The sequence below is a fragment of the Parasteatoda tepidariorum genome, chromosome 3 (assembly GCF_043381705.1).
Source record: "Parasteatoda tepidariorum isolate YZ-2023 chromosome 3, CAS_Ptep_4.0, whole genome shotgun sequence".
NCBI lineage: Eukaryota > Metazoa > Arthropoda > Arachnida > Araneae > Theridiidae > Parasteatoda > Parasteatoda tepidariorum.
The window spans coordinates 100,896,455-100,912,013 of NC_092206.1; the positions used below are offsets into that span (position 1 = coordinate 100,896,455).

General features: G+C 29.1%; 1 protein-coding gene across 2 annotated transcripts in view; it reads left to right on the plus strand.

The window, feature by feature from the left end:
• Positions 1-7,958: 7,958 nt before the first annotated feature.
• Positions 7,959-15,559, plus strand: part of LOC107449299 (CD9 antigen) — a 31,316-nt gene continuing 23,715 nt past the window's right edge. The window contains exon 1 of one of the 2 annotated variants that reach the window (XM_043052125.2): positions 7,959-8,265. In XM_043052125.2, coding sequence (XP_042908059.1) covers positions 8,194-8,265 — 72 coding nt within the window. In that variant the 5' untranslated portion in view covers positions 7,959-8,193. The remainder of the gene's footprint in view (positions 8,266-15,559) is intronic. The other variant, XM_043052126.2, reaches the window with a different exon arrangement.

The following is a 15,559-nucleotide window of genomic DNA, read 5'->3' on the forward strand; positions in this document are numbered from 1 at the left end:
TATATATATATTCTCATTAAATAATAGTTTTTTGTGTGCATCTTTTGCAGTTAATTTTCTAAATATTTAAAATCGAGCATTCTCAAATCTCCTGAAATAATAACAATTTTGATTTCCCCAAGCTCGTGCAAAAAAGTCCGAAAAATTCATGACCTCACTCTCTTTTAGCTAAGAGAGTGGTATATATTTTTTAATTGTTTTGGGGACATTTAAGGGAGAAAATAGGAGGCTTAATGCTGAAATGTGCATAAAATAATTTAACAAATTGCAAAAGAACCTAGACAAATTGATGCAGTAGCTGAATACTTGTACTTCGTACGGAATGAAAACAAAAAGTTAATGACCAATAAACTAGTATTGAATAACACTACAAAATGATGCCCACAATTAAAAGATATACACCAAAACAATAAATAATTTTAAAATAATTTATTATTTATTTATTTTTTATTATATACTTTTTGATTTTTCTGGTGATGTTTTTAATGTTTTGAGAGTAAGCGAAACGCGTATTTAGTAGTATGTTTTGTTTTTTAGTTTATAGCTTAGTTGTTGTTGTTGTTTGAATTAGAATCTATTACAAAATTAATTGAGTATCGTTGGTGTAAATAACAATAGGGAGATTTATTAATGCTTCTCCTTAATAAGCTAGCTCTCAAATAACATTATAATTTCTTCATTAATTTGTTTGTTATTTTTTGGGTAGTGTCATAGCAAGCCAATTGTATAGAAAATTATATAATATCTCATTATATTTTCATATATTATATTTAATTATATTGGAAACACTACTATTGGATGGTGCGTTTTCTCAAGCTTAGGTGTAATAATCATTCGGAAGTAGTAACCCGGTTGTCTTGCGACGAATTTAACCCCCAAGCGCTTCTGCGCTTACCTTTACACTCACAACCATCCATACCGCACACCCTCAGACCCTATGTAGCTTGATTAAAGTGGTCACCCACCCGCCCACTGACCGCAACGAGTAATGTTTGATTTCGGTCTACTACTAGAAACCGTGTCTTACGATCAGTTCACTGTGGGACGCAGAATGATTAAAAAGTAATTATTGAACTTTTATTATCATCTTATAATTATGTAAACTTACCAGACAGTATAACTGAGCATTACATTTCGAGTGAACTGGTTTAGTCACAACTTCAATTTGTAAAATACATCTGCCATTCGATTCAAAATTACAACTTTACAAGTGCAATTTTTTAACCTTATTGTTACTTGTCTGTTAGAGACTGCTTTTCAGAGTCGTTGTCGGTACGAACTTTGGTATTACTACTCAAAAACCAGCTTGATTGCCCAGTGAACCTTGAAAATGTTTCTTGTGATCTGAACTCGTCTTTATGTTTTACTTTCGCCATCTTCGTTAATGATTCGTCTGGTATCAGTAACTTTTTTTTCCAAGCTTAAATATTTATTTTGCAAATATCTATTTTTTATTACATTTTTGAAAAGGAAAATATATGTTAATAATATATGTTAATAAAATATATGTTAGTAGAGACGGTTACTGTAAAAAAACTTGTCTGAAAAGGAAAAGGGTAAAATAAGAGGTTTCTTTTCAACTTTAGTTAGCTAACCAAAAAGAAAAAGAAAAAAAAGTGCCTAAACTGCAAAGAAGAAGAACCAAAATAACAAGTTTATTAAAGAGGAACAGTCTGTCCCATACTTCGTTATAAATTCGAACATGTGAACTAATTCTTAGTATGAAATTTTAAGACTTTACATTATTATCATTGTTATTATACAGATATGTATATCCTTAATTGTATGGGAAATACTTTTTTTTTCTATGGATTTTTAAATGGGCTGAAATGAAAAGTTTATAAAATGCTATTTTATTTTGCAATTTTCATTTTTATTAAAAATGGCTAGGAGGTTTTGTATCCTGCTTGCTCCGTCTCATTCATCATTGTTTTTATCTTAAATGTCGATAGTTTTCAAAAAAAAATTTACTTTGTTCATAAAATATATAGTTGTTATAAGATTAATTTGGCAATCTTTAACTCGCAACTAAATGAACGATAACTAAATTTGGAAAATAATCAATTGTAATTATAAAAAAGTAATTTATACTTTAGAAATACAGATTTTTTGACACAATACGATGAAATAATATCGAAGTATTTTTACTCGTTAGTGCTAATCCTATATCATTATAACAGATCAAATTGGAAAATGTCAGTGTCTCTCTTGATTCAAGATTTTTATATATATACTAGCTGACCCGGCAAGCGTTGTTTTGCCATATGAATTATTTCTAGAATATGAAAATATATCTTATTTATCGTAAGTGTGTGCGTATGTGGTATATGACTGGAAGAGGCATGGAATGCTGTGAATGATCACGGAATGTGAAAATAATAATTTTTTTTAATTTATTGCAACTTCTTTTATTATAAATTATATGTACAACGAATTCTGAAAATATTCTTTACTTTTCATACGCTTATAGTGACTACAGTCAGTCATCTAATGCAGAAAGCGACACATAAGTAGCAATTTTAAATGTCTTACTTTTTTGAAATTCAATTTCTCAGAAACTATTCGACTGATTTCGTACAAATTTTGTATTTTGCCATGTAAATTAACTCCTCGAACACATTAGCGTACAGTCTCCCTAATCCAGAAGCATTGAATCCTAGGACGAGAAAATCTGATAATTTGATCAAAAGTATTCCAGGGAGTTTCTTTCTTCTTCTTCTTCTTTTTTTTTTTTTACTCATTGTTTAATTTTTGTAACAAAAATTTGAAAAACTAATACTGCATCGGTAGTCACACGAATTTTTTTTTTATTTAAGGAAAAATGAAGCTTAATTTTTCTTATTCTGGTTCATAGTTCATTATTTACGTCAGATGAAAAAAAGACGCTTAATTTTCAAAAAAAAAAAANAAAAAAAAAAAAAAAAAAAAAAAAAAAAAAAAAAAACGGAAATAAATAAAAATATTATTAAAATAATACTACTTACAATTTTTACGCGAACTTCAATGTCGTCTTCAATCAAGAATTCTTGAGAAGAAATGGCAAAGCATTTAATCAATCGAAATAACAATTGTTCATGGCATTGTTAAAACAAAAGTTTACATTGTTAAAGCATACGAATAACGTTACAGCTTGTTTTGATATTTTATGCAAAAATAAATTTGGATTTGTTGCGAAAAATTGGCTTGTTGGTTTTTTACTTTGTTTATTTAATAGTCAATTTAATATTAAAAGGGTTTGAGTGAGTCGATTAAAGACAAGATTTAAAAAAAAGCATGGAAATGTTCAAATACCGCGAGAATACATCATCACAAAAATCGAAAAATACACTCGTGAAATCATAACAAATGAGGAATTCAATTACAGAACTTATCCTTTAAATCTCTACCCCCCCCGGGGGGTGATTGAGTGGAGTCAACTTCAATATCTTAAAAATAAATCCCTGCTTTTCTGTATTTTTTTTCTATTGTAGATTAAAATTTTTCCGAAAAATGGCGATTTGACTTGCAAAATGTTGCATTTTTGTTCTTTGATATAAGCTGACCGGCCTGTGTAGGGGTAAGATAACTGGCCTTGTGTCAGAGAGGTTCTGGGTTCGAATCCCGGGCAAGGCATGGATGTTCTTCCATTCTTTGTGCTATCTGTCCTTACGGTGTGAGCAACGTTGGCCCACTTAATAGGGTGTCCCTGAAAGAGCGGCCAACAAATCTGCCCTTCTGATGCCTGTATGACGAAAGTTCATTTCTCCAGGTGGGCATTGGAAAAAAAAATGTTCTTAGACATCATTATTGCTTTTTTTTGTATTATAAGAGGTTTTAAAGGTCCACCCATTTTTGTGTTTATAACTATCAATGTTCAACTCTATAGTCTTTTGATTTTGAATCCAGGCAAGAAGATAAGTGAACGTCTAGATCAAGCATTGGGGGGCAAACTTGCCTTCGGGGAGGGACTTTTTGCCAATTTCCTCTGGTTTTTGATAACTTTATTTAAAAACTAGCCTTTGCGTAGCATGCAGAGGAAAACCACGAGAAAATCCCACGGTTAGACCGATGGCAAAAGCACTTTAAACCCCAAGTCTCTGTAGGACCACTGAGAATATTTAAAGTTCATTCGAATTGAATAAAAAAAAAATCACAAAAGCAATAAATTCGGAGATGAGAACGAGGCGCTAACTGGCGTGATTTTCGAAAGTAAATACATTCCACCCATCAGGTTTACATTCGCATCTCCAATTTTGCTTACGCGAATTTTTCACATAGTGTGTGCATTAAATTATATGGATTAAATACATTAAATGGATTATGAGACAATTACAATAACTGATAGTCTGCATTGAAGTAGTAAAAAGCGGATTTTTCTATATATTGAATCATTTTTTATCTCTCACAGGACCTTCTATGGGCCGAAATGAATGTTGCCCCCTAAAATTATTCNTTATCTGATATCAAATTTTTTTCTATTATTTTAAACTCTGTTTACTATGTAATTAGTATTTCATTACCTCAGATCCGATGTCTGCCATATGACGAAGACAACTGTACTTAGTGGAACTATTTGCAATTGTTACTATGATATGTGATTTTAGCCCACTATAAGACAACGGAGTGTTTGGAAAATTTTAATGAAGCCCATTATAAAACAGTGTTGTTGAGGCAACATAAATGAGGTCGATGGTCGTATTATAAAACACTCGTTCTGTTGGAGCATTAATTTGTGATATCTACTATTTTGTTTTAGACTTTGTTGTAAAATAATTAATTGGATGTGCACTTTTGGGCCAGTTGTCATGGCGAAAATTTATGTATTTTTTGAATTTTAAATTAACACCAGGGGTTGTGGCCTAGCCGGGTCGTTTGAGTGGGGAGCCGGACTTGGGTGGTTCTTTCCTTCAGAAAGTTCGGTGAGTTACTAGATTACTTTATGATGAAATGATTAAATACGTATGTCTTATTCTGCTTCATGAGTAAGTATAAAAGTAAAACTAAATAAGTAACTTCAAATGCTGTATTGTAAAAATTTTAATTTCTTAATTTTTTTTAAGGAAATCAGCGTTGTTTGGGTAAGGCCACGTATAAATTCAAAATACGTTTCATGCAACGCTGAGCGATACAAATGCAATTTTTTCAGAAATGTTATGTATACTGGAAATGTTATGTATACCCAGAATTGGGCACATAGGAAATCAATGACGGGTTAGATACACTGATCTATATACAAGTTTCTTTAATATTAAATGCAATAAAATTCGGCTAATGATCGAACTCATTAAAAAGTGATCTAATTGTTGGACGCACAAGCTACAATTGGACAAAAGGAGAACGTTTTTCTTTTCAATTTAAAGTACTGAATTAGCCATAAAGAGACTTAATAGGAACTACAGAACAATTTTTAGATGCAAGAAACTACATATAATAATATTTTGAAAATAACAAGTAGATGGAAGTATTTTTACTTATTTTATCTGCCGCCATCCATTGAGCGTGTCTCTATTCTTGAACAACGTTATTAGTAGGGCACTAGATTTTGCAGTTAAAAAATTTTAAAATTACGGAATATAAAATAATGTGAAAATGAATGAAGTCCTAATACTAGGACCTCAAGACCGAAAGAGTGAAGTTTTTTCTATTGCATTTAAATATTTTTAATAATATGCTGTGAAGAAAAATCATGTAATTACAAAAAAAAAAAAAAAAAAAAAAAAAAAAAAAAAAAAAAAAAAAAAAAAAAGAAAGAAAGAAAACTATCATAATTAAAACTATCATTGAAAGGAAATGACTTACAATTTTCTTGAGCTTCATTGTCGACTTTTATCAAGAAATCTGATGAATAAATGAAAGATTTAAAAACATCTATTGTTTATATCAGTATTAAAATACATGGTTACATTCTTAAAGCATGCGAATAATGATACAACTTACTTGAATTCTGGTTTTTTGAAAAAAAGAAGCAACAATGTTTGCTCGTGTTCTTTCACTTTGTTTAAATAAGAGTTAATTTAGTATTAAAATGTGTTGAGGTAGTTGAGTAAAGACAAGGTACAAAAAATATGGAAACCATAAAATACCACTGGAAATGCACATCGACTCAAAAATTAAAAATCATTTCAAATGAGGAATTCAAATACACAGAATGTCCTCCCAATCTCTACCCCGGAGGGTCAACTTCAGTATCTTAAAATTATACCCCTGTTTTTTATTGCAGATTTGAAATTGCTAGAAAAAAGACAGACGTGACTTGCAAAATGTTGCATTTTGATTCATAGGTGGTGTTATTATTTTATTTTGTATAATAACCAGTGTTAAAGTGCCAACCCATTTTCAGGTTTACAACTACCAATGTTCACCTACGTAGTCTTTTATTTTGTTCAGTCCAAAAGACAAGGGAACTCCTAGATCAAACATTGGGATAAACTAGCCTTTGTCGGGGACTTTTTGAAAGAGCTAACTTCTATTTGCACTAAATTCAGAAGAAAACCACGAAAAAGCCCGATGATTAGTCTGATGGCAAAAGGATTCTAACCCGCATTCAACTTACCAATTTTTTCCTGATAAAATAGAAAACAGACAGAATTTATTTTCAATATTAGAATTTGGGAATGAAAAACTATTACATAAAATTTTTTTTTACTTCAGTTACTTGGAGAATTTCACACAGTTTTAATTGGAATAAAATGTCAGTGTAAGGAATAACGTACAACGATTTTAATTTTTTTTACAAAAATTATTAAGGGTCATACTAAACAGATGTAAATTGGGCTATAGTAATTAGCCTTATAAGGAATATATTAAAAACATCAGTATAAGGAATACCGGGCTTAAGTGCAAACCGTGAAATGTCCCTTTACATCTGAAAACAGTGTAGGCTATACCAAACAAGTGCAAACTGTATAATGTCCCTATACTTAAAAAAACAGTGTAGTAAATATCAGGCAAGTGCAAACTGCGTAATGTCTCTTTACTTAAAAAAAAAAGAAAAACAATTTAAGGAGTAACAGGCAAGTGTAAATCTTATAGTAGTGTCTCTTTTCTTTCTGTTAGAAAGAAAACAAAACGGGTTAGAGAATTTTGGACGAGAAACGTCCCTTTACTTTAAAACGACAATAGTGTAGGCAAGAGATAGCAAACCTTTTTCGATTAGTATGCCAGTTAAATTACGGTTCATTGTTTTCAGGTATTCAATGTGCCATTTATTCATACATCTTTTCAAACTACAATCTGGGAGCCATTTCAAAACACTGAAATGCATTGTTTAACTAAAGTTACTTTTTAGTTATCAACAATCTTTAAATCTGAAATAAGGTGGTTTCTTACAATCGGTTAAGCAGAATTCATTGCCCAAAATACCTGCTCACAACAGTGTGCAAATTTACACTTACAGTGTTTTTCAGAATTTCAATTTTTCACTTAGTTAAGGCTCTATTCTTACAACTCATCACACTCACGTTCTCTCCCAAGAAAAAAATTCAGTACCCTCAACAATACGGGCTTCCATAAAGGGAGGGGGGCACTAGTCATCCTTACGTCTTAAGAAATACTATTTTTTTAAAGGAAGTTTTTAGTCAAAGCGATTAAAAAGTAATTTAAAATGTATTTATAGGGTGCCATCAAAATCACATCACGTGCCACGTTAGGTTCACCATTTTTGGAGTAAGGAAGGCCATGCCATCTTTACCTCAAAAATAAAGAACAATAAATATAGCTCCCAAATTAAAGGGCTATTTAGTTGTTTTGTATTCTTGAATCTCGGTAACAAAAATCTGGCCCCGGTACATCCCTTCCCAATTCTTAGCAAGTAGGGTCTCAGGATTTAAGGTGTTCCAGAAGTTATAAAGAACATTCGCATCGAATAAGAAACCGAGTTATAATATTCGTTTAGCTTTAAAATTCCCATTTTTCACCTGTGCGGCCCCGTCTTTATCAATTGTTCTTATCAGTGTTGCCTGGTGTATAGTTTATGACACAACATTCCATTTTTCTGAAGTGTGTTCTTCTACCTTTGCAGAAGATAAGATCCCAGGTTTCAAAGTTTCTCCGAAATTCTCTTCTAAATGCGTAGAAATGATGCGCTTGAGACTCGATTTTCAAATTCTTTCTCTATTCTAACAAAGATTTGTTGTGGGTTTCGTTTTTTGGGTGTGGATCTTTAAATTGTGGTTTACTTGATAGCTTGGTGGAGAGTGGTCAAAAGTGGTCAAGATGGTCGCCAATGCTGATCCGGCGACGAGTTTGATGAAATATGTCATATTTGCCATCAATTTTGTCATATATGTGAGTATTGAGAATGATTTGCTTCAATGTTTAATCTCTCTGTGATTGTTCGCTATTGGATGCTTTTCATAATCTAGTTTCATTTCGCAAGGCCTTACATTACTCTTTTTAAAGTTGATTTTTCTTTTTGCTTTTACATTTTATTCAACCTTTGGCAATTTTTTAATTGAAATTTTAAAATAAATGTCTTACTTGTGATTTTACTTCATGAGTTTTAGTTTCAACAACAATTATAATAAATTGTTAAATAAACGGAACATATTTTTTAACGATTGCTTTTAACTTCCAAAAGTTTTTACGAAAATTTTAAAAAAATGTCTTACTTAATGTTTTTTTCTTCATAAAATTAAGTTTCAACAACTGCAATAATTAATTGTCAAAGAGATGGAAAATTTAATTACTTTATTTTATGACATTTTAAAAAAATTTTGTATTTTGTCTAATCACGCAACCGCAAAAGGTAATTATTTTCAACTTAATGAAAAAAATGGGTAGTCTTAAAAATACCTACAACGGATGGAACAAATGTTAATTTGAAATTGGCTATCACTTATCTATTTATGAATCTGATTGTAGGTCTTATTTTTTTGGTAAACACTTATTGCAATATCTATACTTTTCTCATGTCATTTATATAGCATATTACATCATATATTGAAAAAATTATGTTTCTAGATGAAAGGAAATTTTTTGTGGTAAAAAAATCATTCTGTCAATCAGTTAATTTTAAAGATGAAAAAAATATGCTTTTTCCCTTAAAAATAATCTCACATTCTGTACTCCTGAATTTAAGTATTCTTTTCCAAGAACAGTTGATTATTTTTCAAATTTAGGTATCCGTCCATTTCAATACGATTGATATATTAATAAAATACTCGTATATGAAATTTTGATGATTGTATACTTTATGTAGAAAATGATTTTTCTATAAACTGAAAAAAAAAAAAAAAAAACAATGGTGAATGATAAGCAGTCACAGGGGTTGGGGAAGGAAGCGAACACGAGATGGAGTTTAAAAAAATGTATCAGAAATTTGTATAGTATATTCTTTCAAGACTGAGACGTTATGACTCAGGGGAGAGAGCCTTCCATTGCGGCGGTGAGCTAGGTACGAATCCCAGCTATAGCTGATCAATCCGCCTTCGGCTTTCACAGACCACCGTACTGGCGTAATATATCATCAGTGGTAGACGGATCATTGGTTAGAGTCCCTTTTCCTTAAGGCTAACTATGGGAGATTTTCGCGGTTTTCCTCTTCCTACAACGCAAATGCAGATTAGTTCCCTCAAAAAGTCCTCTACGAAGGCAAATGTCTCCCAATGCTTGATACAGGAGTTCCCTTTTCTTCTGGATTGGGTTCAAAATTACAAGGCTGGGAAGTTGAAAAGTAGTCGTAAACCTAAAAAATTGGGTCGGCTGTTACACCACGCTCATAAAAAAAAAAAAAAAAAAANAAAAAAAAAAAAAAAAAAAAAAAAAAAAAAAAAAATAGACTCATAGCAGAGCAATTCTAAAGTTTATCTAGTTTTTTGTAGATTCTGTATTGTAACAATAGATAGTTTAGGATTTTGAATGTTACATTGTCTAGTAATTTAGTTTTTACGTTTTTTTTTTTTTAAATTGTTACTTAAGTGTTAAAAAAAGTGTTCAAATTTAAAATTCTGTTTCCATTGGATAATTTTTTTAAACTGGAGATATACTTAATGTTTTCCATACCCATTTCTATGTAAAGAAAACTTAACGATAATTAAATGTTGTTATATATATTGCTAACTTAAGTGGCCGACATAAAAACCGACTAATTTTCAGATTAACTTAACCAGAATTTGTGCTGGTTAAGTTCGTGTATATTGTGTATCAAAATATGTTTTGAACCAAACACCATCGCATGCTTAGTGTCACAGCTTGTTTTTAAAATTTTAATTTTGTGTAAAGAAAATTAATCTTTTACAATGCACTGTACAGTGTATTTCAAAACAGTCTCAGTTCTAAGATAATAATTTTTTTGCAAGATTAATATTGATGTAAGAGTAGTTATAAAATTATATCTCTATTGAAAGAGTGGGAATAATTTTTTGTGTTAGCACATTAAAATGGTTGATCTATAGATCAGTATTATTCTACAAACATACTGCGATTAGAATTTTGTTATCAGTTTGATGAAGTATTTGTTCGAATCATATCCGTGGTCATTAAATTATTTGATTGAATAAACTTTTTTTGTTCGAATTCTCGGATAAGGATCAATTAGGTAATTAATTATTTTTTATTGTATATTTCTGTTTTTTTCTGACATACGATTAACGTAAATGAGGGCTTTAATTTTGTATTATAACACTTGTATTCTTAACTTACAGATGAAGAGATAAATTTTAAATAAATATATCAGTACAAAAGTATCACATACACAAGCATTTTATTACAAGTAGAAACTTTAGTGAATATTCATGATTCATTTGATTCGCATAATTTCTTTTAATTAACTTTGTATCTTAGCTAAATAAATTTGTTTCTGAAATTTATAAGTAAAAAGATAACTCGTTAATAATTCATATATTTATCTAGATTTTTCCATAATTTCAAAGGCTAGTTACTTTTTAAATAGTTCGGTTAAACTGAGGCTCAAAAATGTTATAAATTGAGTGTTGTGATAAGTTAAATAATTGTTACACAATAATATGTTTGTTCAAAAAATTGTTCAATAATATGTTTGGTCAAAAAATTATAAATACTTGCCTAAATAATTTTCATAACGTTTAAATTGTTTTCTTCCTTTTTTAATGTCTTGTACTTAACTTAATTAACAGGAGTTAAGCGAACTCGAACTCTACAGCCCTGTTTCTAGTATTGAGATTGTTATTCTTTGTTGATTTGATAAAGGTCACAGGCACTGGGTTTGATCCTTCAAAAAAAAACAAAACAAAAAAAAAACATCAACTTATAATTTGGTTTTAAATCATGTCAGCACTTCTCTGCAAATTTTCTCTCCGAAATAACAAGTATGAAGCTAATTTAAGCCAACTTACAAAAAAATAAATAAATAAATAATATTTAAAACAAGTTTTAACTCATTTTTGATTAAAAAATTAAAAGTTTGTCGACGTAGGATAACTATTTCTTACAATGAGCTAACGTTTGATAATTACAATTAATGTAATATCAATTCATTAATTATAAGAAAAAAATTTAATAATACTTGATTNAAATTATAAAAAATGAATAATGAAAGCTTTCTTGTATCTACATCCTGCTTACCGTGCAATAGTTCATTAATCAGGTCATGTTTAATTTTGGAGGGTGTTTTCTCCGCCAAACCCTTCCCCCCGAAAGTTACGCCACTGGCTGCACATACTTCGAAAAATAGGCTTTAAATCAATAGATAAGTTCCAGCTGTACGTAAATGAAAAATGAAACATTTTTTAGGCTCTAAATCACTTTTTGAAAAGAAAGTTTAAATGAAAGTGAATTTCATAGAAATTTTAAGTAGTAAAATTAGTTGTGTTTGATTTCTTTTTAATGCTATGAAATATATTTAATAAGGTAATAATTTTAAATTGTTAAATGATGATGTTTTCAACAGTCGAACTATCCATTGAACTTGGCACAATTAATGAAAATGTAAATTTTTTAAAAATTTAAAATATATAAGCGTATGGAGTGAAAGGTTTACGTTTTTTAGTGACACGTTTGTTATGTTCGAGACTGAAAACAAATAAGAAATATCACACATTTTGACAAATAATAAGTATCACACCTTCCTTTTTAAATAAAGTATACAATAATGTATAGGGTGCGTTTATATCTATAAATATGGCATTAGAGTCATCGAATAAATAGTTAGCCGAAAGAAAGAAAAAATGATTGCAGGCAGGAAGTATTATTACGTGTTAGCAGCAAACCTCAAAGCTCCTTCTTATCAATTTAAACAGATAAGAACTTTTGATGAGTCAAAACACTTTACTTGTAAGCAATAATACATGAAATTCCGTTGTGGCTTGTTTTATTACAAGAGATTATATAAAACATGAAGTTGAGATTATCAATAAAATAAAGTGTTTTTTAATATACCGAATTAAATTGTTTTCATAGGTTGCTGGTACCGAGGCAATACAAATGTCCTGATTTTTATACGTTGTAGATCAGTGTATACCCGCGAACTGCATCCGGCCAGCCAAAATTTTTTTTTGTGGCCCCGTGAACTAAAATATATTTGTTGTAATTTTCTGCGGACAATTTTTGCAAGAAATCTATATGGGTTTTAAATACTTTTAAGTTTTATATCTTAACAATTTGATATCTGTTGCACATTAATTGCTTAAATAAATAGGTGCACATTAAAGTTATTGTAGCCAGAATTTTTTAATACGCAATTAAATATTTTTAAAAATCTACTTCTTATTTTAATTTGTAATTCAATACTTTTGTTTTGTACAACTTGATGGAAATCTGGCTGTAATATTTAATGTTCCTTCAAACATAAAAGTCCTGTACAAAATTTTGATAAAGTTGCGGCCCGCCATTTGACCGGTGTTTTTAATTGTGGCCCCCGGCCTTCAGTGGACGGTGAAGGGGGATGCTAGCAAGTTTATGGGTAGTTGGAGGGGTGATACGGATTTCCAGAGTTTCTTTAATATAATTCGTATTGCTTACGCTTTGTCATGCGAAGAATTATTTACGTTTCTAACTTAGCATATAATATTTGTTAGTAAAGTGATTAAAATTATTTGTGTTTAAAAAAATGCTTTTTAGCTGCAAGAAAATATTGTAACTTATAATTTTAACGTGAAACGATGCCACGATCTTCATATGTATTTTAAACTTTTGTGTCCTAGCAGTTTCCTTAAATTTTTCTTAAAAAAATGATATATTCTTTAAATCAATCAAGCCTGAATGAATTTTTAAAAAAAAATATTTCGAAATTTATTCTTAGGAAACATTAAAATATTTAATTTTTTTCGTCAAATATCTTTTTTTAAAAATATTTATAAAAAAAGTCTTGCATGTATTTTCAAGTTAATTTATTGTATAATTTATACCTATTTTCTCCTTTGTTGAGTAGAAACATTATGAACAACTTTGGATTTCCTATTGTTAACTATTTGGTTTCATTTTAAATATTGTTTAATTTAGTATTAGCGGTACTACAAAATAGAGATTATATTGGATTGATTATATTCGTAAATAAAATTTTTTCTTGTATTGCGTAAGAAAATATTTTTTTTTATATGCAAGTAATATTTAAGTATTTAATTTAAACTACAAAATGATATGCTAAATTTATTTTTATGCAAACACTTAAAAATTTTACAAACGAGTCATTATCATCGAAATCAGTAATAAAACTTTTCTAATTTAAATTATACAACATAGAACCTTAAGTTTATTTTCAATAACTAATATAATAAGTTATTGAAAAGTTTATATTCAGTAACCATAAGGCAGGGTTGTAGAAGTGTATTTATGATAATAAAAGCATTAAAAGAGTTAAAATGTGACAGAAATGATTTATTTTTCATTTATTTTAATTTCATCATTATTATTATTTTGGAAAGGTACGTCGAAAAATTTTTGATTTGAAAAGTGGGAGGGGCTGCAAAGAGGTCGAATTTCGTCTTTAGTTTGCTTAAAAATATCCCTAACATCCCCCAAGTACCCACAAATTAGCCCATGTAAATGTTTCCTTCACTGCCTATATGGGGAATGTGCATTGAATTTACATATTTTCTAATTAGCCTAAATGTATGTAGCCTCACTGCCATAAAACGAAAAAACATTAGACTGGTTAGAAAATACTGACGACTTTTTCAATTAGCCTGTTACAATACAAAATGCTGGTGAAATTTGACAAGAACCGAAATATTTAATTAGCCTACGATATATATATATATATATAAATAAATAAATGTACATACATATATACACCCAGCTGACGATGAAAAACTTATTGTAAAAAAGAAAAAAGTCGAATAGTTTACTCATGAAAGCAATTATGTAAATAAAGAGATTCTTAGTGTATAAATTATTAAACTTTCGTTTATTTTCAATTCGAATCAATCACGTGTTTCCAGTAATTGTGCGTCAAATTTCTGAATCATAAAAAAATATTTTATTGTTATTTCTTTATTGGTTTACCAGAAAAAATGTGAAATCAAATGAATTTATGGAATTACTTTTAAAAAGTTAATTCAAGTACAGCTTTAAACCAAAGTCTTGTAATATTCTGAATTGTAAATTATATGCACAAAATTATATAACTACACGTTCAGCATTTTGATACTTTTGTATTTTTTATTTTGTTGCCTCAATAAATAAAATATTTCATCAGTGTTTGAAAAGTTTTATTTCAAATATAACAAAATTAAAACAGTTGCAATTTTATGACGGAACAATTTTTCATGTCTATTGTAAGCCTTGCTTAATATTGTATATAATATTGCTTTATGTTGCTAGCTATAATATTTTAAAATTATGAATTTATGTTGCTAGCACTGTTTGTTGCTATATAAATATTATTAATATTATATAAATATTAAATATTATAGCAGCATTTATGTTGCTATTATATTTAAATATTCTTGGTATATATAATTGTGTTTAATAATCGTATCTAAGTTTGATATGGAAATATAAGTACGTACACATATTATTATAAATATTTATAAGAATTATTATAAACTTTATTTATTTTAAGAACAGTAAGAATGCATTTAAACATATTAATTAGGCAATACGAATATGAAAAAGATAATAGAAATATTAAATAGATAATAGGAATATAAAATTGATAATATATAATTGTGTTTAGTACGAAATTGCATTTAATTCAAATAATTTTGAATACCAGAGTACAGATTTTTTTTAATAATAATGATGCCAAGATTGGTTTAAACACTTTGATAAAATGTATGTACCTAAAACGAATATGCATTCCACCATCAAAACTCATTAGAAATTAATATTTAATATTTGTAAAGTTTCGAAAAATATTTGAACAAACACAGAGATTTTTTAAATAAAAAATTTGATAATTGGGCTTTAAAAACATTATCTTCGATACAGATGGACGAATTACAGTTTCAAAAACAATTTAAAATGATTTCGTTATTACTACGAAATATCAGAAAAGGTCTAACGAAACATTGCTATACAAACGTTCAAATAATTCTTTCATAAAACTAAAATACAAAAACAAGTTTGTGAAAGTTCAACAAGTACACAAACAGGACTAGAGTTGCCGTACACTATAAAAAATTCCGGATCAAAGTAGGATATAAAGTACCTGCATCATCCGTAA